At 39.4% G+C, this 25,107-nt stretch overlaps 1 protein-coding gene across 1 annotated transcript in view; it reads right to left on the bottom strand.

The window, feature by feature from the left end:
- The window catches only part of RCBTB2 (RCC1 and BTB domain containing protein 2), a 33,173-nt gene extending 8,492 nt beyond the window's left edge, over window positions 1-24,681 (bottom strand). Inside the window, exons 1-10 of the mRNA XM_041466901.1 lie at window positions 24,604-24,681; window positions 16,299-16,359; window positions 14,196-14,354; window positions 13,564-13,714; window positions 11,857-12,023; window positions 11,013-11,171; window positions 9,923-10,030; window positions 7,658-7,800; window positions 5,337-5,527; window positions 2,293-2,419 (exon numbers count right to left, since the gene is read on the bottom strand). Of these exons, the coding sequence (XP_041322835.1) occupies window positions 2,293-2,419; window positions 5,337-5,527; window positions 7,658-7,800; window positions 9,923-10,030; window positions 11,013-11,171; window positions 11,857-12,023; window positions 13,564-13,714; window positions 14,196-14,354; window positions 16,299-16,337 (1,244 nt within the window). The 5' untranslated portion in view covers window positions 16,338-16,359; window positions 24,604-24,681. The remainder of the gene's footprint in view (window positions 1-2,292; window positions 2,420-5,336; window positions 5,528-7,657; window positions 7,801-9,922; window positions 10,031-11,012; window positions 11,172-11,856; window positions 12,024-13,563; window positions 13,715-14,195; window positions 14,355-16,298; window positions 16,360-24,603) is intronic.
- Between the last annotated feature and the right edge of the window lie 426 nt (window positions 24,682-25,107).

The following is a 25,107-nucleotide window of genomic DNA, read 5'->3' as shown; positions in this document are numbered from 1 at the left end:
TTTTGTTGATAAAAATGAACATCTCCACTTCTGGTAACTTTTCCTACAACAACCACAATTTAATCATACTTCTTTGTACTATGCTAATTTGTAATTCTCCCACATCTGAATTTTCTCTTCTTTTACTCAAACTTTCCTGTAAAAAGTAAGATGGTTTCCTTTTAATGTCTCTGAGACAAAACTACAACTTAAAGACCCGTATCACTTAAATCCAAATGGAAAATAATTATTTAACAAATGACTTAATTTCTTCACATTTTAGTTGTTAATGAAAGAATTTTTTATCTTAGTATTTTGGGGCTTTTAATAGAATAATGGAACTTCTTGTCAAATTCATAAAGAAATAAAAGTCATTATTTAGCTTCTGCCACATCTTTTACCACATTCTAGCATTGGGAGAGGCAGACAAAACCTCATTGTTTTGCACCCCAGAGCCCCATGTTAAGCAGTGGTGACAACATTATCCATCCAGCATGGATCAGACCTTGGGAATGGTCTGTGCCCCAATGGCACCACACAAAAGTCAGAGAGAAGGTGGTACACACTGATCCCTGAAAAATTAAGTAAATGAAAATAAAAATTGGTTAGCACACATCCTCCAGTCTGCAAAGTATCTTGGAGTGACTGATCCCTTGGAGTGTCTCTCCCTGTCAGTGTCCCCGAGCAGACCCAGCGCAGACCCCCGCTCTGGCAGGCTGATGCAGAGCTGGGAAATCCCACCCACGCACGGGGACGTCTGCTCCTGCAGGCAGCGCTGGCCTTGGGCTGCTCCCACGGGGCCGGGTGTTCCCTGACATTCCTCCAGCACTGCCAGCCACTAACCACCAACAATGGGATCCACTTCAAGAACAGGAATGGAACAAGATGGAAAGAAGTCCTCATGAGCAGTAAAGAAATGACTAAACAATAAAAAGGAACTTTTAGCAGCACTGCTTTCATGACAATACTCCAGGCCAAATGTTGCAAAACGTTTTTAAATACTTTGATCCAGTTGCACCATGAGAGCAAAGAAAATATTGATTTTACAGACTGTGCCTGATGCTTTATTATTCCTTCACACTATTTTGGTAACACCATATATGTAAATCCATTTTAGAATTAGACATTTCCTTCACAGAATGCCATATAGTCTGAGAAAAATAGAACAAGAAAAAGGAAATAATGGGAAAGCTACGTGTAGTCTGATTATCAGGAAAACAAACCTCAGGAACATCTTGGACATACACAAGATTTGCTGTGGTATTTGATGGAGAACACATGGCGTTCCAAATGAAGAGGGTGGACTATAGGCATGAATGTAATGAATAAGCAATGAAACCAGTAATGGGAAGACAAAAGTAATACAGGTAATCAGAGTAGTCAGAGGAGAGCAGAAAAAAACCCCAACAAAACAAGGACAGGAAATAATTAACAGGGAATTTTAATTTCATAAGAAGTATACAAAAAATCACTAACAGGACTCAGGAGCAAAAGTAGGAAGATGGAAGTGGTGATAAGCTGAGATAGCCAAGCATTTTGAGAAAAAAAAATAGCAAAGAGAAAAAATATTACAACAATGAGGAGGATGAAGCAGAAGCAGTTGGCAAGGCAGAAGAGATCTAAAGCAGTGTCTCTAGAATATCACAGGAGAAACCCCATTAGCAGTAACAAATTAATTTCTCTGCATGATAATAACAAAGAGATCATTCTGTAGATCTGCTTATGTAAAATCTCACCATAAAGTGGTCTTAACTTGCAAAAAAGTTGTAAAAACAGAAAAAAAAAAGCCAGCTTAAAAGTCAAACACTGATAAGAATGTTTACAACATGTATAACAAGAAATCTGTCATAAAAGGGGAAAAAAGATCATCTGGATAGCACCTACAGAAGCTGCCAAAACAACTGAAGGATCCTGTGGAAGGAAAGAGTGCCAAGAATAAACACAACCCCCTTAAATCATTCTGGTGGAAAAAGCCAAGCACATAAAGGAGGAAAAACCTGATTCTAACTACTGAGAAGACAGGAGAAGGAAGTGAGCCTTTTCCTTGGCAGCAAAAGGTTATTGGAAATCAAGGACGAGGCCATTTAGGAGCACAAAGGAGGATAAATGTCAGATGGAGGGAAGTGTAGGCAGGTAGAGCAACATGTTTGATAATTACAGAGAGAGTAACAGTGAAAAACAGCAGATGAGCCCCTGACTCAGAGAAAAGGGAATCTGTAAGAATAAGTCAAGAATTTTTTTGCAGTGATGACTCAGAACAATGGATTATGCTGGACAGTTTAGTTTATACAATTTATACTGTTTGTTTCTTACCTAATTTTAAGAAGAACTTTATGAACATGAATGTATTTTCCATCCACTAGGAACTTCAGGTCTGCAGTTTCAGGGTTGTCAAATTCCTTCTTTAGTGACTGGGCTACTGTTAGATGGTCATCAGGCTCTAGAATAGATAGGGGATTAATACAAAGTAGTGAGCAATACAAATATCTCCCACTACAACATTCTGGGTATCTGTCAGCAATTAACACTCTTAATAAATACATCTCCTTAAAGCTAGTAAAACCCCCCAGCAGCCTATATGTTCTGTCTGGGCCAGAAAAGCAAAGAAAGGACAGCTTTCTTCAGTCCTTTCTAGTTTCCTGCTCCAAGCAAATATCTCTATTAAAAAACGCATGAATTCCACTCTAACTCATCTATAGAAGGTCAGAAAAAAAAAAAGTCTCAGAAGTTTACTCCTCCATATGATAGAAAATGCTATCAACCATTAGTGAGTAAATTATATCAAATTGAAACTGTTAGTTATTACAAGAGCCTCAGAAGATCAATAAATAAAATAATAATAAAATTTTCTGAAATGTTCCCATAAGGAGACATATATTACAGCAAAAATGAATCTATTACAGAAACAACATATTGGTTGGCAGCAAAATTGCACAGTGCAATGTCCCTAAAAGTAAATACCAACACTTACAAGTTTATTCTAAAAGAATAGCTTTCCCTAGACTTAATGGTGCTAGAAGCACAGTGTGTCAAGGTCTGCATACTCCTGTTGGTGTCATATGTCTGTATATCCCACAGTGCACATGATATCTGCATTATAAAGTTACCAAACAGCTTTGAAAAGTCCTCCATTATCGGCACACAAAATTTTTGCCTACTGAACTGATCCACATCTCCATCACAGAGCCTCAGAGAACCATCTTTTTTAATACTACTAAAAAAAAATCAACAACCCACTCTACCCCCAAACCTCATTCGTAACTGTGACAACATTTTGTCTTCTTACCATATAAATACATATTATGGGTTTACACAGATCTTGTGGGTCAGTAATTAGTTGTTCTCTACAGAAAATTACATAAATGCTAGGTCTTGTAACCTATCAAGCTAGAAATTAGAATAGTACTCTGCTGGAAATAGAAAGACCTTCTCCACAAGCTCTAAAAAAGCTTAACACACACACACACACACACACACACACACACACACACACACGTACACTTTGATACTGTTACACTTTGTTTAGCACAGTCATTTTGCATTTCATTTAGAGAATGTCAGGCATGCACAATTTGGGTAGGTACAGATAACATGGATGGGGGAAAGAAGCCCAATATAGTGATGATAAAAAAAGATGAATATTTCTGAAACAACAATACTATAAAATACTTTGTTAGTTCTTATTTTGTACAATGCATGGTTTATTTATTCAGACCTCTGCTAGCTAAACAAGTAAGCATTTTAACAACTAATGCAAAGGTGAAATTCTTCTTCAAAATTAACTGGCAATCCAGGTGTCCACCAAGACACATCTCCAGTTGACTTCTACAGCCATCAGAGGAAAACTGAATATAGTGGGGTGCAGCTTTAAAACTCTTAGAGAAAAAACAGATGCTTTTATCTGTTACAGTAGTGAAAGGGGAGCCTGAGGAAGGAAATGAAGAGGCAGTTCCCACTGACAAGGCACAAAGCCAAGAAAACTCCTTGGCAGCCTAAGAATTGTATTAGAAATGTTAGAACTGCCACAAACATGGAGAGAATGAGAATGCCTGGGTGTGGAAGCACCAGAATAAAAAAGGCAGAGAAGGGCTGTAAGCATGGCAGATGTCCACGGCATATAGGTCAGGAGATGTAAGATCCCAGGAGACAGCTGCCTGAGGATTCTCACCACGCATACATCAGATGACAAACAACAGTGAGTCAGTCCTGACAGCTTGCCAGGGTGGGACAGGATGAAGAGGCCAGTCACCCTCAGCTCCTGGAGTGTGCAAAAAGGCACAACCGACACCAGCACAGTCACCTAAGTAAAAACAACCCAGGAGACATGACAAGGGCCTGATAGCCAGCATCCTTTTTCCATGTCATCACAAGGAACCCTGCTCAGACCTCCTGAATAGTGCCAGGAAGTTGGAGAGACTACTTGGCACATACAAAAAAGTGGCTTTGGAAGTGCATCTGAAACTTGTTTTGTTTAGAAGTAAAGTAACCTTTTCCTCTGTAAGGCTTCACCTTATGCTTTGGTACAACACTGCTACAGTGTTATAGCTCTATTTCCAAAGGAACCTGGAAGTCAAGGTCAAAATATCCCAACCCCCCCCCCCCCCCCCCCCCAAAAAACCCACACAATAAACAAATACACAAACACCCTAAAAACAACAACAAACAAAAACCCAAAACCCACAACCCAAAACAAACTTACAAAAAAAAAAAAAAAAAGCTACCAAAAAAAAAAAACCAACCCAAAAAAACCCAAGAAACCAAGCAAAAAATCCAACAACGCCTCAGCAACTTTATTAGAAACCATTATGGGATTAAATTGTAGCTGAAGAATGAGTTCTCTGGTAGCCAATGCTGTATACTTAACTCTTTCTACTCAAGGCCATCAAGACAGATCCCAATGCTAATCAAACATCTGCGATCCAGCAACTTGTCTCTTCAGAAGACCAGGTCACGATCACTCGTGATGAGACTGAGTGCTTGTGGCCAATGGGAATTTGGATCCCTCAATTCTTAGTAGTCTACTTAAGAAAGCTTCAGAGCTCCTCAACTCAAATCTCCAAATTCAAACTCAGATTTTCCACCCAGAACCACTGAACAGTCACACACAGAGGTTACACAGAAAACCCCTCCCCAAACCTGAGGCACTTCCCCATAGAAATGAGCCACATCAATAAAACAGACAATTGTTTAGCTCTGCCATCAGGCTTTAGCAATTTTTCACCATTCCATATTACCACTTACACACACATAACACGCCATTATGACTACGCTTCCCGGTGTAAATTTTTGTGAGAAACTACGTCTAGGCTTCAAACACATGCAACCATTTTATCGGAATAAAAACCGCTTTGGCTCACCTACGGAGAGCAGGCGCCACATGACAGCAGGGGTGGCGAAGCAGGCGAACACGTCGTCAGTGCAGGCGAAGTGTGTGAGGTGGGGGAAGGTGACGGACTGCCCCCGGCACTGGCCCCACATGTACACCTGGCCGCTCTGCGTCTTGGCCGCCGACGTGTGCGCGGAGTGGCAGGCGGCGATCTCGATAACTCTGAATTGACGAGCGAACAAAAGGAGTGGTGTCACCATGATGTTTTATGAAAAATCCTTTGCTAGGATTTTTCTCCTAGCTGAGAAGCCTCAGAAAAGAAATGTAAACAATTAACTATCTGATGGCTGTGGAATGTGGGCTGGACATTGTTTACCAACAGGTGCATCTTAGGTTGGCCCATGTGGATTGTTTTCACTTGATGACCAAACCCGTGTCAAGGTTCCGAGCAGTCACAAGCTCTTTGTTAATGCATTCCATTCTTGTTCTTTCTAGCCTTCTGATGAATCCTTTTCTCTCTATTCTTTTAGTATAGTTTTACTATATCATTTTAATGTAATGTATATCATAATATAATAATATATATCATAATATAATAAACCAGCCTTCTGAAACATGGAGTCGAGATTCTCGTCTCTCCACTCATCCTGGGAGCACCCCACAAAGCATTCACCACAAAGGAGAAAGGCAAGTAACTCTCATTAAGAACAAAATGCAGTGAATAAGCTCACTGCCTCCTGTCTTTCTCTGGTGCAAGACATACTTTTAAGCAAGAATGCTTTCTGGTCACACACAGCAAAATTGAAAGGGCTGGCAGTGTTTCTGCAAACAGTGTGCACTCCAAGTTTCTCTTTGAAAAAGCATCTTGGGAGAGAGCAGCCAGAGCTGCTCCCTGTATGCAGCACATACTCTGCTGACCCCTCAGCTCTCTCAAGCAAAGCTATGATGAGTTCCAAGTCTCTGAATGTCCTTGGTAGTGCTGGGCAGTGAGGGGAGTAGCTGTATTACGCCGTAGAGAGCAAATACTTGGAGAAGATGAAGAAGGAAATAAGGATGATTAAAAAAAAAAAAGAAAATTGCATTTTGGCTTATAATTGAAAGACAATGGAAGTCTTTTTTCTGTTTGCTCATTGGTAACAATTATAAACCAACAAGTTAAACATACTTCTTCTTACTCATATAATTATTATTATTACTTATGTTTAAAGGACTTCCATTTTGCAAACTAAAATTTAAAACCAAACAGCACTTAAAGCTGTTTCTAAGTGTCCTTTAGCTAGGCTATGTCTCTAATCCCAAGACTGATTTAGGACTTCAAAACTCCCACTGTGTACAGCATTACACAATCCACTGTTTTGCAGTCTGAACTACTGCTTGTTTACTTGTGTTCTCAGCTGCCTGGGGATGACAGGGAAACAACTTGCTTAAAGCTGTATGCACAAATCTTGCAGGCTTTAGTGAGGCAATATTTTCACTGACACCAAGAATTCATATTCTGACCAACAAAAGCCAAAGGCAGCATGCAACATTAAAACTTGTATTAAATTCTTACTGTAACATTTTAAAAGTGTCTGGGGAAAAAAAATCAGTAACATTTGAAGCAAAACCACAAGTACACACATAGAAATAGCAATGTTCAAGATCAGGCCATGTCTCATCACCAGAGCAGAGATGCCACTTCTTCACAATGATGTACTCAGACACAGGGTTAAGAGGGACATATCACTTTCCTTCTTTTCACAACAGGAGCCCAAAATCAAGATTTCGGATCATATACATACTTGGCTTTACAACAGAAACAACCGCCCTACTGTCCCTCAAGGACCTAGAGGAAAATATTTAACTTGCAAAAATCGAAGCTGTATTTTTAAGCAACAATACCAAGAAATAACTCCTCCCTTTCTCTCTCCTGGATTATGAACCAGATTTAATAGCAGAAATAACACAAATCGCAGGTGTCCATACTTCACTTTTTCTGAGTACACTTCTTGTCAAAAGTAGCATATTAAAATACAATTTCTATTCACAGACAATAAAGCCTTTATTGTTGATTTCAAGCAATGACACTACACCACTGAAGGGAAACTGCAATTTAGGCCTTTAAAGTACAGTGGGAGCCGAAGCAGAAAATAGCATATTCAGGCTCAGAATGTTCAGTTTCTCTTTCACAGGGATGGTTATGGGACAGATTCAAGCACTTTCAGTGATAATTCTCTTCACATTTAGCAGATGAACCATTGCAAAAAAAAATTCCTTCTCCCAAAAAATAAATAGATTAAAAATACCATAATTTTACGTAGTTCTTCTGTGAGTATGTCAACCAATGTCTGATTGCAAGACTGTAAGTATTACCTGTCCTTATCCACAATAACTGTTGTAGGGTAAGACTGGTTACTTTTATTCCCAGTACCTAACTGGCCGTATGAATTGGCTCCCCAGGCATATATCTGACCTTCATCTGTTAGCACTAATGTATGTGCATAGCCACAGGCAACCTGTAAGGAATAATAAAAAGAAGAAAACCTCATTTTTATGCAGTGGTAAGTTAAAACAGATAGATATCTTATGCTATAGGTTAATGCCATTGATTCTAGGCTAGTGTAAAAATTAAAAATACAGGTAAGTTTATTAAAAATGAAAGGAAGGTAGATGAGGTGACTTTGAGGAAAAACATTTACCAGTCAGAAACTCTGACAGATAATTTCAAGAGCAGAGCAAAAAGAATAGCTGAAAACTGAGGAAGAAGGGAAGCTATATGACAAATTTGAGCAATATGCAGAAAAGATTGTCTGTCTTGCATTGACGTTGCTCCATGGACAACTGCTCCAATACGAATAGCTTCACCACTGGAAAAACAGCTGAGGTCTCCCTGTCTGACCCTCTCATCCCTGACTGACAGCCACACAAAACTGCCCCCTCCCTGTGCCAGCTCTCGTGCTCAGAGAATCCTCTGCTGAGGTACATCCCCATCCCTGGAAGTGCTCATCCCTCAGGTTCACTGGGGCTCTGAGGAACCCAGTCCAGTGGAAGGTGTCCCTGCCCATGGCAGGGGATGGAACTGGATGGTTTTTAGGGTCCCTTTCAACCCAGGCCATTCTGTAATTCTCTAAACTTACTGCAAGAAAACTCTCACAGTGCGGTCTGAGAATCACACAAGATAATCAACACGAGCAATCAGCCAGGAAAGAGAGGGAAGAGACAAAACTCTCCATTTTGATGGCAGCAGACAACTTTATCAACTCATAACTTCAGGGAAACCCCCTTGGTCCTGCTGAGCTGCCTCCTCACATCAGATTGTTCCAAAAATCCACTTCATATATGCAGCACATACCCCACATACAGACAGATACACAGTGGCAACACTACCAGCAGCAGTCCTGCTCTGCAGTAGTTTGTGTAATTTAGAAGAGACAGATGGCTACCAAAAGCCAATTTATGTTGTTCATAACTAGCTCACCTATCTTCATATGATCTGCAAAGATACACTATAAACACATACACTCCACTGACATCCATGAAGCATGTGATGTTCTTTAAGTGAAATAAACCATCAAGTTATTTACTGAGTGGAGATGTACAACATGGTATTAATCAGTATCAAAGTAAAGGAAGTGAATGGGGATAGAATCTAAGCCAAACTTGCTGGAGCATTCACTCTCTAAATAGAAGAATAAATACAGGGGAACATAATACTCACTTTATTATGTTACTATCCAACAGTAATTGCTACCAGCAAAGCTACTGTCTACATCCTATGCTCTGAATATAAAATTATGTCATTAAATGAGTTTATTTTAAAAGACTTAAATTCATAGCTTTCCTGAGTAAATGCAATAAATAGGATCCAAAGTTCAAAATGCTCTTGCAAATTTTCAATAGGTTACAAAACCCATGATTTCTAACAGCTTGTATAATTTTCCTGTCAGTATCCTCTATTTTGCATGAATCAATTAAAAACTTCCAGAAACAGTCCTGCAGTCACTTTAAACATTTCTTATTATACAAAAGAAGTTATCACTTTGCTAGTTACACTGACGGCAGCCCCGCTACTTGCTAAAGTGCAATAATCTCCAAAGGTCAAGACTAACTGTGGAATCATACCAAATGTTAGCCAAATGCAGTGGGAGGCAATTTGTTCAGTGTGTGGTGTCCAAACACCAGTAAGTCACTGTGGCTGGAGTGCAGATCTAAAATGAAATTCAGTCTGCAAGACAGACAAACTGCTAAACTGCAGCATTTTTCCAGAAAAAAAAAAAAAAAGGCAGGGGTTAATGAAGAATGGAATATACTAGAAAGACTCTGTTATTTACTAAAATAACAACAATATTTTTAAATTAACTTTCACAGGATAAAAAAGAAGAAAAAAAACCAAACGGTTTTAATGGTCTAGTCCTCTAAGTAAAATCCTGACCTCACTGCAGTCAATGGCAAAATTCCCACCAAACTCCACAGGGTCACAGTTTCTCCCCTGTTGGGAGAGGTCCACTTTAGGACACGTGTTTTATTCTGATGTCACTTTTTAAACAAAGGACTATCTCCTTCAGAGGCAGCATATGCTGTCTTCAGGACTCCTGCAGAGGCTCCTGGAGGGGCTGAGGTGGAGCAGCCCAGACGTACCCGCTGCACACGAATGCCCTGCAGGGCTGCGATCCGGCACGGCGTGGGCTGGTTCCCGCTGCTGCCCAGCCCCAGCTGGCCATTCCCATTGTACCCCCAGACATAGACCTTGAAACAGAGACAGGGACTTTAGGCTGTTTGCTACTATTCACTTCTTTTTCTTGTTTTAGGTAAACACAAACATATTCACACATATACCTACCTATCTAAACACATATACATACACATGTTTTTCTTTAAAATGCCAGTTATGTACTCATCTAGAAATCTTAACTTCCACATTCATGCTCTTTAGGAGTTAGATTATGTAGGGCTACAATATTTTAATAGGAAGAACAGAAAATCAGTGACTCATATGGCTGCTTGCCAGCACAGAGTAAATCCAGCACAATACTTCCCTTCTTCAAAGAGCTGATTTCTCATTCCAAAATCTTCTAACAGAAAACACACCAGAACAATTATAAAATGGAAGCTGTGCACAACAGTTTGAGTAAGCAGCTTTATGCCAAATATAAGAAAAAGGGGAAACACTGAGCTCTGATAATTTCACTGACATTGTGTTTTACTGCAGTCAATAGCTACTTAGTTCTAAACTCAAGTGTTTGGAGAAATAGAGCTAGCAAGATGTATAGTGCCCAACATCATCAGCTCATATGAACAAAATCTACAACTCTACAACCTCCTTGTATCTTTGCAAAGAAGATAAAAAAGTATGAGAGAGATTCAAGAGGTACTCCAGTACAAAAAATATATGCAATGTACTTTTGTTTTCTCTTAAGATATGTGAATATGAGCACTGAAAATTAAAATATCATACAGTGATTATTCTCACATTCACTGATTATTCTCACATACACTACTTCACATTCTGGTATAGACAATAATTTATTTGTCTATGAATGCTAAAGACAGCAGTGGTAAAATAACAAATGTTGTTATGAGCAGTATAAGGAGCTAGACTCGAGGGAGTTTGGAAAGGTAAACTTCCTTTCTGAATAATAGCTCATGACTACCAGGTTTGAAATTATCTACATGCCAAGTTATTACATGAAGTAAAACTCATTCCAAATATTCACTTGAAATTTCTTACCTCTCCATTTTCCACCACAGCCATAGAGCACATCTGTCCACAAGCTATATTAACAACTATTTTATTTTGTAGGCAGCTGGTAACTCTTCGAGGAATTGGCTGATTTGCCGTTGAACCAGATCCAACCTGGCCCGAGTTATTATAACCCCATGTGTATACCTGTTGCAAAAGAATTGTCATCAAAGATGGCTTTATAATATATAGTTCAAAGTACATGTTCAAGAGATGAAAAAGCAGTATGAATAAAAAATTTCATTTTTTATGTGAAAATGGATGTATTGTTTTACAGACCTAGGAAGACACACAGGTTTACAAGTGAACTGTTTCTAACAAAAATATGCCAATCTAAGCATTTAGATATTCCATTCTTTTATGTTCCTCTGTTCAAAGGCAAGAGGAAACATGATGGCTGCAGTCAATGCTGGAAGAATCCATCGCTACTTTTCCAGAACCCAAACTAGAATATCTAAGTGGCACAAATGGCACTTCAAGGTAAATTCCAGGAAACTTTTTACTTTGGCAGATAAAATTCCTTATAGTGAATGTGATTTACATTAACATCAGCTTTAATGCCACTAAGCATTTAAAGTAGAGTATAGCATAGGAAGGAACTGGCTACATAATTTGCTATTACAAGCAGATGTGGCAAAAAATCAGTGTTCTGCACACACTTCAAAACAGCTACACCCTCACAAGTTTCAATTTTTTGGAAACATTTGTGTTACATCAGCACTGTGAGGATTGGAGGAAGCAAGGTCTAATGCTAGAAGTGCAGAGTGTTTTCCTGTTTCTCACATATGTGAGTTTCATTACAAGAAAACAGACTGGCTCCCACTATACTCACCTCTCCATCAGAGGTTAACACCATGGAGTGGTGAGAGCCACAGGCAACCTCAATAACTTTCTTGTTCACCAAGTTAGTAGAGACTTGACAGGGAACGAAGCCATGATTTGTTGTACCATTGCCCAGCTGACTGTAAGCATTATGACCCCATGTATACACTTCTCCTTCTACAAGGAAAATGTAAAGAGCTGGTTGAAAAATCTCTACTTTTCCAATGAGTACACAACATAACTAAACTAAACTGCCAAATTCAGTAACAAAATGCATACTTAAGTGTATAAATAGATATATGACCTATGGGGCTGTTCAGCCCACGGACGTACCAATGCTACCAGGCTCACATAGTGTTGACCACAAATCCAAATGGATAGTATCAGCATAATCATAGCAAGGAAAACATACTGCTGCAAGAAAAGGAATGGTGTAATACAGAAGGGGAAAGGATGAAATGACAGTCAGAGTCCCCATTTCAATTTCTGTTACTGACAACGAATCAAAATTTCTTGTCTATGCCCTGGCACTGTTTCCCATTTTGGAAAATTCAAAAAAAAAGCTTTCATTCACTTACAATATGCATATTCCCTACGGAGGATTCCCTCAGAACTAGAAAGGCAAAATATACTACACTAAACCAATACTTCTCTACAATAACTGGTTAAATCTAATTACTTTATCCTATCAAGAGTCAACAACCTTTTTTCCTCAGTTCACCAACATGTGCATACAAATTTCAGTAAACATGTGAAACATACGGCACAGAAACATACAGCAAAGTGCCAATGACAATAATTTACACAGGAATTGTGTAACATATAACAGCCCTCTAAAAGGTAAGTTTAAAAAGGCTGTGCTGAAGAAAAGCTATTAAAGCAAATGGAGTTATGAGTAAAAATCATCAAAGATCAATTCTTGACCTGCTCTTTGGTAGTACTTCATCATCAGGTTACGGAGTATGAGTGTGTCAGTGGGATGTGCCAGTAACAAAGCTCAGAGGGATAGAGATGCACACATAAAAAAGCATGCAGAATGGTCTACCATGAAGACTGGAGGAAATGATGGAACACAACTGAATGTAAAAGAACACATTTACAACATAATTCCCCTCATCTACTTTTAGTCATAATCTAGAGTACTGAAAAACATTTCCTCTCATTAACAGAGACAGGTAAGTGTGAATATCATCGATTAGGCTCCAACAGAACCTCACTGGGAACACAATATTAATAATTGTTCCTCAAGTGTAATATACTTAATTATGAACATAAAAGCCACTACCACAATGAGGATAATAGAGTGTCAGTGCAGGAAGCATGAAGGCTGGAAGGCAACATAATGGGTCTTTAAAGCACATCCAAAAGTAGGTACTGGAGGGAAAAGATGCATTTTAGCTGAAGGACAGTGTTGGCACAAGAACATAGGGTCATAATGTAGCCACTAATGCATTTCAACAGCAATCAGAAGTTTCAAACTTAACTGAGAAGTGATAGAAAAAACCCTTCCAAAAGCAGTAAAAAGATCAAAGTAGGGCTTGAAAAACTTCTGAAAATAACAAACTACCTGACATGTTATATTTGCCAACTAAAATACTTTTGACTTAACAGCCCAGAATACTCAATTCTCTCTCTTATGTTACCAGCCCAGACCTTTCACACCTGCTGGATGAATTTAAGTGGACTCTGAAAAAGCAATATTCAGATCATACTTTACCTTCTGTAGCAAGAACAACATGAGGGCCACTTCCATAACTCAGGCAGGCTATCTTTTTGCCACACAGGGAATCTAACCTCCTTGGTTCTATAGTGCTCTGCATGTCTCCTGTTCCCAAACAGCCACTGCAGTTCATGCCAAGCACAAAAACCTGTCATAAAAGAATCACAGACGCATCATTTAGGCTGCAACGAAGAACCTCCTCCAAAGGTCAAGTAGTCCACCCCTGCGCTCACTAAAGATCTAAACTGATCAGTTGACTCAAGGCCATGTCCAAAAGATTCTTGTACATGTCTAAGGAAAACAAATCTCACTACTGCTTCAGGATTTAACCCCTCTTATGTAATTTTTTCCCTAGTACTGAATCAGAAAATGCCATCTTGCAGTTTGCATCCACTGCCTCTCATCCTGCCACTATGCACTTGCAACAAATGCCTAACTCCATCTTCTCTTTGCTCTCTGACTGTGGTAAGAAGCCTTTAAATTAAACTGAAAATGTTTCAGTAGCAAACAAAACAAACATTTTCGCATGCAACTTTCTCTAGGTGTAGTATTATACTACTGGCCTTCAGAATAACTTGACACATAACTGATTAAACATGTCTCGTTCATGCACGCTCTTGGACAATTACCTCATCATTTTCAGTTGCATACAACACTTCATTACCAGCACTGCCAAATACACAGGCTTGACGAATTAACTTGATCTCTTCTGGGGAGCAGAGAGAAAAAATCGGCCATTTCCCAACATCCAGCATCTTCAGGGCTGACAAGAGTGTTGCCTCCAGGGCCTGGTATTATAAAAAATGCTATCAAATATCTGCACAGAAAAAATATATGCCTTTGCATAGCAAAAAATTAGATAAACACCACCATGTCCTTTTTCAGCCACAAACCAGTATTTTAATTCTACAATACTTGAAAGGAAGATATTAAATAAACACATAAAATATATCATGATCTAGAAATAAAGGATCAAGATTAATGGAGAAAAGTACCATGTAGGAGGTTAAATAGTGAGGTCATATATTCATTATATTCATACAATATAAGTGCTATCTTACAGAATTCCATATACATTGAATTCTGTAAGACAGCATTCCAATATAAAGTGTAAAGTGCATATTCAAAATTTGAAATCTGTGTATTTTCCCTCGGTGCTAAAATTGCTGTTAAAAAAAGAAACCATAAAAGAACTCTGCCCAAGAATACACTTATCTTTGAGAATTATGTGTATTTGTTTTCATGTATGTATTTTTTCTACCTCCAAATTATACAAAGATGTGAACACTAGTTTGGAGTCTGAAGCATGTTATATCAGCCATAAGAATACTGTTTTTTCAATTAGTATCATTGACTATGAAAAAATATGCACAGGGATATACATAACATTAGAAAATCAAAACCAACACCCTAAATTAATTTCTTTTGACTAATACCAGCTAATCACACATTTCTTTATTATTTACTTCAGAGAAGGGGAAAGAAGGATTGGCCATCTTCACAGGAAAAACGTTGCGGTTTTGATCACACCAGTTCTTTCCCCATCTCCTCGCAGCAAATAACTGACCAACTTCAGCCAAATTTGCAAGTGAAAGGGAAGTAAGATTCTGCTGACACAATCAGCTTGGCAGCAGGCAGCTGGACAAACAGACATTATGTTATGAAATAAGTCAGTGAGCAAGTAGGTCCAAGCTAATCCTAGCAGACGCTGTTCCCTGTGACACGTAGCAGGGTTATCAGGAACGAAGGACCAGAATCCATATGGAATCAGTTTTCATTCATCTGCTGCTTGGAGAATAATTTCTTTTATGTCAAGAAGTTACCATGTATTCTACAGAGAATTTTAGGCCCTCTTAAGATATGATAATAAATACTGAAAGCACCACAGACTATTCTTCCAACTGCATCAACAAAACTGTATCCCACTTTTGCTCAAGACTGAAGAAGCCTGAAATTCAAAAGGACAGTCAGGGTGTCCTTCAATTTTACAGATTCCTTTACTGGAACAACATATTGGTTTCTTTATAATGTGGGCTGTAAATTCCAAGTGCTCAGTGGGTCAGAACCCATTTGTCTTATATAGAAAAGTTGTTTTTAATCTGTAACCTCATTCTACAAAGCACTTATGTCATATCCTCATAATTAACAGGTTAAAAAAAAACCCCAAACTGTAGCATTTCTTAACACTAAAATAATACACTGAAAGAAAAAAATTCCCAACTACTCTTATAAAAAGCACCCAAGGAAATACTTATGATACTGATTAAAAAATAAAAGAAAGAACCAAAGCGTTATCAGACAAAAAAATCCATAATCTAAATCCTGTCTCTGGAATTATTAGTTACACTCAGTAAGAGACATTCTTCCACGTTTTAAGACTTTCTCCCCTCACACAGTTCCACGTTATATTTTGTTTCAAAAACATTAAAACCAACTTCAACTCTTAGCCTACCAATATTTATATCCCATAAGTGATCAGTTCCCTCATTATATTGCATGAAGTCATGAAAGGCAGACTTAGACATGAATCTCAGACGTTATATATGAACATATTGTTCTTTTAAAATTTTGTGGATGACTTAAGCAAGATTTCTTCAGCTAGTATCATTTCTTCTAACCACAGCTTTTGTTTCTGTCTACCTTGACAAGTACTTGCACGTACTAAGCTACTGCTAGATGGAACCTTTTGAGCAGAGCAGTACAGAATTCCCAATACAAATCGATACTCTGACCTTGGCACTGACTCCTTGAGGAGGAGGTTCATCCTCCATATGGATTTGTGCTTGGGTCCCCCTGCAGAGAGAGAGCTTTGGTTAAAATCATCATATCATATTGGTGCAACAATACTTTCTGTAACTTAATATTAAGCCAGAACTATCTTCTTCTTTGGGGTGAGAAAACAAGAAATAAAAAGTTCTCTCAGTTTTGCTTTTACATACAACTATACAAAGACCAGTTAGGCAAACTCTGCTCTTCTGTATTCTTACCTAGAATGTTAATTCTTGGACAAAATGTTTTTTAAAAACAAATAGGAAAATTAATCAGATTGTGATTGGAAAGAAAGATGTTTTATGAGCACCATACTCCAATGTCTTTTCATTGCAGTAAAAATAAATTGAGAACCTTCCTGACATAATGCTTTAAGACATTTCTTTCAGCAAAGAAAAAGCACACTGCTCAGAGAATTCAATTTCTGGCTTAAGCCTTCAAATTTACTTTTTCCAGTTCCATTCTGAAACCAATGCTAGAAAAACATTTGTGTCTTTTCAGGTTTACTGAGAGCTACTAAAAAATTCATTCTGCTTGTGAAAATATTGTCAGCCCTGTAAATTACCTGTATAATTTCTATGACATACATTACAATAGAAAGAGATCTTCAGAACAGATGTTTCTTCCCAAATATGCACAACTCTACTATCCTAAAATTATTTCCTAACATAAAGCCATGAAACTCTGTTTTCAGTAAAACTACAAAAATTAGAAGCAGCTCTGAAGCTGTACAAGCCTCTTTTACTGAGCAGTGATGAAGACTGTATACATAATTTTCTTTGAGGTACATTGGTTCAGACACAGCTAAAATCTGTTCACTTCTCCCAAAAAATCACATCTCTAAAATTCGGACTACAGGCAGAATAACATCCAACAAACAAGTTACCATTTTACTGAGTTAATTTTCAGACTAATACCACATTAAAACAAGTATCAAATGTAACTGCATAAAACTACCTTTCTCCTGAATACATCACTTATGTAAGACTTCATGCCATAAGACCTAACCCAATTACACAAAATATATTAAATTAGTATGACTTAAGTATGATAATGTTAATGATTCAACATGTAATCTACTAAATAAAAAACCAAAAATTGTTTTCTTGAAAAAATTAAAATCTGAACAACTGCTGCAGCTTGACCATACTGAATATGCACAACTGTTAAGCTCACGCTTCAACAAAACCCACAAATCTACACACACACAGAGTGTATTTTATACACCTAGGTTGAGACATTACAAGAATTGCACATTAAAAGAATTCAGCTCATGTCAAAGTCCACAGTGACTTTGAGCTTAAGGCTCAAATACACAACCAAACTGGAACAACTGGAAGCCAAGTTATATTCCCCTTCAACTACAACAGACAAAAGGGCTGACTCAGTCAGCTACACATCAGCACCTACTGGTATTTGAGATGACCTTGGGGACCCCTGACACCAAACAGTGCTGGCAGATAAGATACAGGACCCACGGGATATCCACACATCCATGCCCAGCTGGAGCAGCCGCCAAGAACTAAATGGCACCAGACAGTCCTGCCTGTGGAGCTGAGCAGAGCCCTGGATAAGCACTCTCAGCCTTTTACCAAGCTTTACACCTTCATGGAAATGGGGGACTTGCTGAGCTCTTGCAGTAAGCTGGAGCAGCTAAATGGCACCAGACAGTCCTGCCTGTGGAGCTGAGCAGAGCCCTGGATAAGCACTCTCAGCCTTTTACCAAGCTTTACACCTTCATGGAAATGGGGGAACTTGCTGAGCTCTTGAAGTTAAGCAATTGCTTATTTTCTTCAACATATTTGTTCAAGAAACAAGAATGCAACAGTTGATTTTATGCACAATATCTGTAGTTAAAGCAGAAACAACTCCTCTAATCAAGACCTTTGCCTGTACTACTGAACTGTTCTGAAACATTTAATTGCAAGTATGCCAGTAGTCCTACAGTGAAACTGATTATCGAGGCTACCCAATATTTTGCAGCACCAACTTCCAGCACTCCCATGCAATGCTGACATGTTACCCACTTTTTGACCATCTTTAGCCTACACTCAGATCCCAAAGGAATAATTACTAACTGAATTTTCTAGCTCAAACAGATGTAGAATTCCATATTTCCTTCCTCAAGCCTTTTGATACCCATGATTCTTCACATTCCAATATTTCACTTCAATTGCACCTGTTCAGGCAAAATCAGTTTCACTTAAAAGCAGTTGACTTGTTAGCATAAAGATACATTAGGATCTAACCACCTCAGTTAATTAATAAAAAATGCTCCACTTAATTACTTTTCAGACTCCCGACAGTTTTGCCTTGAGTTTTCTATAACAAAGATCAGTTACATGGCCTCCCAACTCAAAAGTAGGAACAGGTTTTATCTTATATATAACTATGAGAAAATTACCCTGCAACTCTATTTTCAGTTTGCTCTGCAAACACAGACACCTTATTTCTGAGCAGCCCCACAGGAGTACACGGGGTGACTCAAATTATGCCAGTTCATTCTTTCATTCAAATTCATGTCTTCTAATAAAAGTACGTACCGGGTGCCACGTATCTGTATCTGCAAAGCTGTTCTTTCTAAAAACCTGTAATTGACTTAAGAGTATATATCCACCTGGGGATCCCAAAAATAAAGACAGAAAAAAAAAGCCTGTTAAAGAACCATTCTTATTCATATATGTTTAAAATATTAGCACAATGAGTTGTGCACAAACTTTTCTCCAGAAAAATAACCATTGTGAAGGCAGTCAAGCAAATTAAAAACAGTATTTTCATCAAAAATGAAAATACAAAAACCTGTATATTTCAGTAAATCAGGTACAGGAGAAAAAAATATCCTACCTATTTCAGACAAGTTACTGTGATTGTCTGTCTACTAAATCTTATAATATGTGCACAACTGCCAAAATCCCATTACTTTAAAATAGCTAGCCACTACCTTTAATAAGAATGCAATACTTATTTTAGAAAGTAAAAAGGTAAGCCAGAAATATTTCTCATGCCTGAAAACTTTTTATAACTCTCACTATCTGTATTTCCCAAAAAAAATTTGTGAAGTGCAAATCTAAAGGAGAAAACATCATTATTGTAAACATCCATTTCTTGAGGACGTGCACAGCCTTTTGATGCAAAAATATTTATATTAAGCTTCCACAAATCTCTTATCTGGAATCCAAGTACAATTAAGAATCTGGACAGCATACTCTGGCAGTCTGAGTTTAGGTCTTGGAAACTGGAAGCTTTGACCATTGTTTTGGTCCAGCCACAATAGATCTTTGAGTAAGACACAAGTCTGCAGTACACGTAACATTGAGTTAAGGAACATAAATACTAAATCTGCTAGTCAAGCCTCATTAGTAGTCCAAGACCATTTAACCCTAAATATTTAAACAGGTTCACTGATTCATGTGAATGTAAACATTCTTGTAGATTCTCTCTCTAGGAACTTGGCAAGCAAACAAAAATTTTCAGAACTCCACTTAGTATTTCCTCCCACTTAACTTGAACATTTATGAACCTCATCTGCTGATTCAAACGTCTGTCTGCAGCTTCCCCAAGGACTCTAACCACAGGCTTAGGAAAGATTACAAAGCAAAAGTCACAGCGAAAAGGGACTTGGTAAGACTTTTAGAAAAGGAACTCAACCTTCTCTGATATTCCTGATTTCTCAGCAGTTTCCTACCAGAGTATCATTACATGATGCTAACTTGTCCAAGCAATTTTTCAGGAGAGATCAGATCACCAATACTGCCAACATGCACTCCTTGAACAGGTCACATTCCTCTCTAGGAAGACTATTTCCAAAATTATCTTCTTTCTTCATGTACAGTGAAATGCCAGTACTACACCCAGTGCTGACAATAAATTGACAGGACTCAGCTTATCATTTATTCTTCCACTGATGGGGTATTTTCCATTACCAAGAAATTGCAGACCTTGACAAGTGGTTGTTTGGAAAACTTCAAACATCAACTAAAGTATAATCTTCTCTCCTTCCTTTCTTGCTCCATGACACCAGACTGAATTCTTTGCTCCTGATGCAAGTTCCACTGTGTGCCTACTCATTACACAAGCAAATCAACGCACAGTTTAGAGGCTAGATCCAAGAAACTCTTTATTGGCTCCATCTCCAGAGGTAAAACTTCAGCCAAAAGCACCTTGTCAGACACCACCTGTCTTTTGGCACGACATCCAGTTCCACCTGTAGGCTCCAGGGACCTCTAGCATGACCCTACTGAAGTTTCCAGACGTTCACACGCAGAATGCATATTCTTAGTGATGCTAAGACAAGTGCTCATATTAAATTTCTTCATTTTTCTCATTCCTATTCCACTTACTTTTCCCCCTTTAGAAATGCCTATCACCTTCACTGATGTAGAATGGTGGATTGTTGACCAGCCAGCAACAAGAGAGGAAGCAACTGGAAAAAAATTATCATCACCCACCAGAAAGAAAATATTTAAAGCAGAAATAAAAAAATAATCCCAAATTCTTTTCTCATTCTACAAACCCTAGAGTCAATCTGGAAAAAATAATACCACACCTTTGGCTATCTATCTACCTGACTTTAAAAAAAGAAGATTTGAAGAAGATGCTGGCAACTACTAACAAAGAGAAGCTATACAACAAATAAATAAATGACAGAAATACAAAGACAAGAAAACAGTAGTGTTTATTAAAAAATTAAGCCACCAGTAGACTTACTGAAATGTCCAAGTCAGCAGCTAAAAAACCCAATAAAAAAATGTCAATCAAAACACATTTTCACTTAAAAGTATTTACACTTCCTTCTGCACATGCAAAAATACCTTTTGAAGGCAAACAAGTGTTTCAGATCATGGAAACAATGCAACTACTTTAAGTGCTGAAAAGCATTATAGGAAGATGCTGGAGTCAGTTTCACATAATTACTGGTTTACTTCTCCAGTAAAAGGAAAAAACATAATGAGCATTATCTCTGGACCTTGAGATGTGTTAAAATAATCAAACATTTTGGGAATCCCATTCTCTTGGGAACAAGATGCCATTCCTGCATCAAAATCTAACCTTGTGTAATCTAATGTAATCTAAATCTAACCTGAGGTGAAGAAAAACATCTGTTCGCAATTTTGATATGGCTAATGCAAGATTAAAAAAAAAAAAAAAACAACTTGAAAAGTTCCTCCTCTTTGCTGAATTGTTACCCAAACTCTAAATACAGTTCAGCTCCTGCAATCCATACAGAAACACAAACATAATAAAATACAACTGATGCAATTGTTGGCTCTTGCCTACTTTATATGCTACATAAAACTTCATTTACTATACAACTGATTTGGTAGAATTGATAACTTCATTTTGACCTTCCAAGATGAGAGGTCAAGGAACCAGCTTTAGGGAAACAAAATTAATCCAAAGATTCAGCTTAAGAAAAAAAACACTTTCTTAAAAATATCGACCATGCAACAGAACAAAACCACTCAGAATAGTGCAGTAAATATACAAAATAAACAGCCTTAAAAAAATAAGGTTAAGGAATTGTAGTACAGAAAATATTAAAGCTCTAAGAACTTAAGAAATACCAATAGGTCAGTTGTTCAGGATAAACCATGTACCAGCTTCAGATATCAGGTGGCATTGTACCTGCATGTGGAAGCCTGACAAAGCCAGAATTTACCTAGGTATATCCATCAAACAGGTATTGCATACCTGGAGCTAAGAATTTTATTAAGTTTGTTAATACTCTTAATGCTGTCTGCCTGTGAAGATACTGCATGTTGTAGAAAAGACAGGAAACAGTAAATAGAATGTGCACAGGAAAGAAAAGTTACCCCCTTCCTCTACCAATAAATGATACTGTTGAATACCCAAATGCACTGTTCCGGTCTTCTGATACTGGAACTACTGGACGTTAAGTGGCAAGAGCACTGGATCAGACATAACAAACAGAGGTTTCTTAACCCTTAAAAAATAATTGAGAGACAAAATGTTATTCTTTCAAGGCAAAAGTTGGAGTATCTAACATTAAATACATCCACTGCAATAGCCTCCTCCAAACTGCAACAGATGATATGCATCATGATGCCAAGGCCATTTTACCTCAAATGTATCACTCAGTGGTCTTATTTCTGTTACTGTTTTCACTTACATGATTAGAGAAACCTTAAAAAGCAATTGTCTGTAACTAACTCAGAATTATTTTTGCCAGTTCTTACTGTCAAACTGGCACTTTACCTTTTCATTGTCACTTTGCTTAAGTATCATTTTTCTAGTCTTTATTTCTAAAATCCTTTTTGATGGTTAGAAGTTGTTTTCAATAGACCTTTTAAAATTTTTTTTTGGACATAAATCCTAAATGGATTCTACCTTTGGCATAAAACAGTTTTCTACCTTCTTTACTTACTAGGGCCCTCAGGATTCCTGTACAAACAACAGCACTAATTAAGCCTCTTGATTTTTCCAAGTTTCTAAAATGAAAAACTTCAAACCTGCTTAGTCACCTATTTTATTTCTACTTATTTAATCTAATTAAAAATGTGATCCAAGATCACAAGCTGACTAACGAACCACCTTTTCCCAGAATTTTCACACTGCTTACCTGAGAGCAAGTCTAAGGCAATTCAGTGCTTATTGGGCAAGCTTACAGCAGCTGTATGTAAGATCATCTGGATCACTGTGTGTCTAAATGATCTGTATCTCTTGGCTGAAGAAGAGGCTCCAGAGAGACCTCGCTGTGGCCTTTCAGTATTTAAAGGGGGCTTATAAAAAGGAGGGAGAGTAACTTTTTACACAGGGAGAGAGTGACTGAACAAGGGGAAATGGATTTAAACTACAAGAGGACAGAATCAGATCAGATCCCAGGAAGAAATTCTTTACTCAGATGGTGGTGAGGGCACAAAAGGTTTGCTGAGAAAAGTTGTGGATGCCTCAGCCCTGGCAGTACTCACGGCCACTGGATGGGGTCAGGGGCAACCTGGTCCAGGTGAATGGTATTCCTGCCCATGGCAGGGAGGTTGGAACCAGATGATCTTTAAGGTCCCTTCCAACACAAACCATTCTGTGATTCTACAGTCTAAGAAAGAAATCCATCTGTAACATAATTCCTGACAGTATCTCTCAGTAAGCAATATTCTTATACAAATCCAACTCCTGTGGTTGATAGCAGGCAACATCAAAAGCTTTATAATTTTCTTGTCTCAAAGCAATGATATGCTTGATTATTTTTCTTTATCCACAGTCTCTTCCTGCTACTTTACAGTCCATCACATCATTCACATCCTACATAGTTCTGTCACATTTATTTCCTATATCTGGGCAGTATTATCTCGTCTATCAACACTGAGCAGGACAATTACTTCTAAATGTTTCCTTTACCCCGTGTTTGCCTTCACATCCTGCAATATGGAATCACAAAATGATTTGGCTTGGAAGGGATCACACACATAACTTTGTTCCAACCTTTGCCATGGGCAGGGACACCTTCCACTAGACCAGGTTGCTCAGAGCCCCATCCAAATCGGCCTTGAACACCTCCAGAAATGGGGCATCCACAACTCTCTGGGCAGCCTGTGCCAGTGCCTCACCAAGCACACTGAAGATTTTTTCCTAACATCTAATCCAAACGTACTCCCTTTCAATTTGAACCTGTTCCCCCTTGTCCTCTCACTACATTCTCTTTCCCCATCTTTCCTGTAAGTTCCCTTGACGTACTGGAAAGCACATCGGTTCATCAGCCCAAATAGTTTCTGATGGTGCACAAGCATCACTCCCTACAGACCTCACCCCACTCGCAGCCTGAGTAAAACCTCTCTGCTGACTGTGCCTGACATTAGCAATTTCACTTGCCCAAGGAAACGCCATGAAATCCTCCCATCTCCCACACAATAATCAAACAGTGACTGGTTTCCAAAGTATCCCTTCTTCTCCTTAAAACCATAACCGGGCCGCCAAGCTCAGCTCGCCTGTAGCGCTGCCACTGCCGCACCTCTGCGCACCTGCGGGCAGCGCGCACGGCACCACGCAGACAGACTCGCAGACACACACAGACAGACACACCGCCATCCCCGCTATCGGCCATTTACACACCGGGTGCCTGAGGAACGAGGCCCCGCGGAGCGCAGCCCCAGCCCGGCCCAGCACACGCAGCACGGGCGGCCGCGCCCTGCCCCGGCCCCGCTCCCCGCCGCCGGCCGCCCGGGGAAGGGAAGCACGGGGAAGGGAAGCACGGCGAAGGGGGGGAGCCAAGCCCCTTCCCTCCCCTTCCCACCCCCGTGCTCCGCAGCTTACCTTCCTTCTCCGAGGCGGCGGCGGCGGCTCCTCCCCCCGCCCCGGCGAGCCAAGCGAAGATGCTGCCGCGCTCAGGCGCCTCCTCACCGCCGAGCCCGCAGGGAGAGGGGAAGGGGAGGGAAGCGGCTGGCACCTCCCAGGATCCACCCACTGCAGCTGGCGCCTGGAAAGCGGCGGCCGCTGTCCTCGGGGCCCGTGGGTAGGGCCCCGCGGCCGAGGGGAGCGCTGCGGGAGAGGCTGGAGCTCTGCCAGGGCCTGGCCCCTGGGATGACATGGCTGCGTTGGGAAGAGGCATGCCCAGGGCGAGCTCGGCGTCGCGGGAGACACCAGCCCTACCCGCCTCGGAATCACGGAATCACTGAGCTTGGAGAAGACCTCTGAGGTCCCGAGCCCAGCCTGTGACCCGGCACCACTGTGACAGCTGGACCGGAGCACCGAGTGCCACATCCAGTCTTTCCTTAAACACCTCCAGGGGTGGTGGTTCCAGCAGGTCCCTGGGCAGCC

This window comes from Pyrgilauda ruficollis, unplaced genomic scaffold (assembly GCF_017590135.1).
Source record: "Pyrgilauda ruficollis isolate IOZ18807 unplaced genomic scaffold, ASM1759013v1 scaffold20, whole genome shotgun sequence".
Classification (NCBI taxonomy): Eukaryota; Metazoa; Chordata; class Aves; order Passeriformes; family Passeridae; genus Pyrgilauda; species Pyrgilauda ruficollis.
Note: the sequence above shows the minus strand (reverse complement) of the source record. Positions and strands in the feature narration are given on the sequence as shown.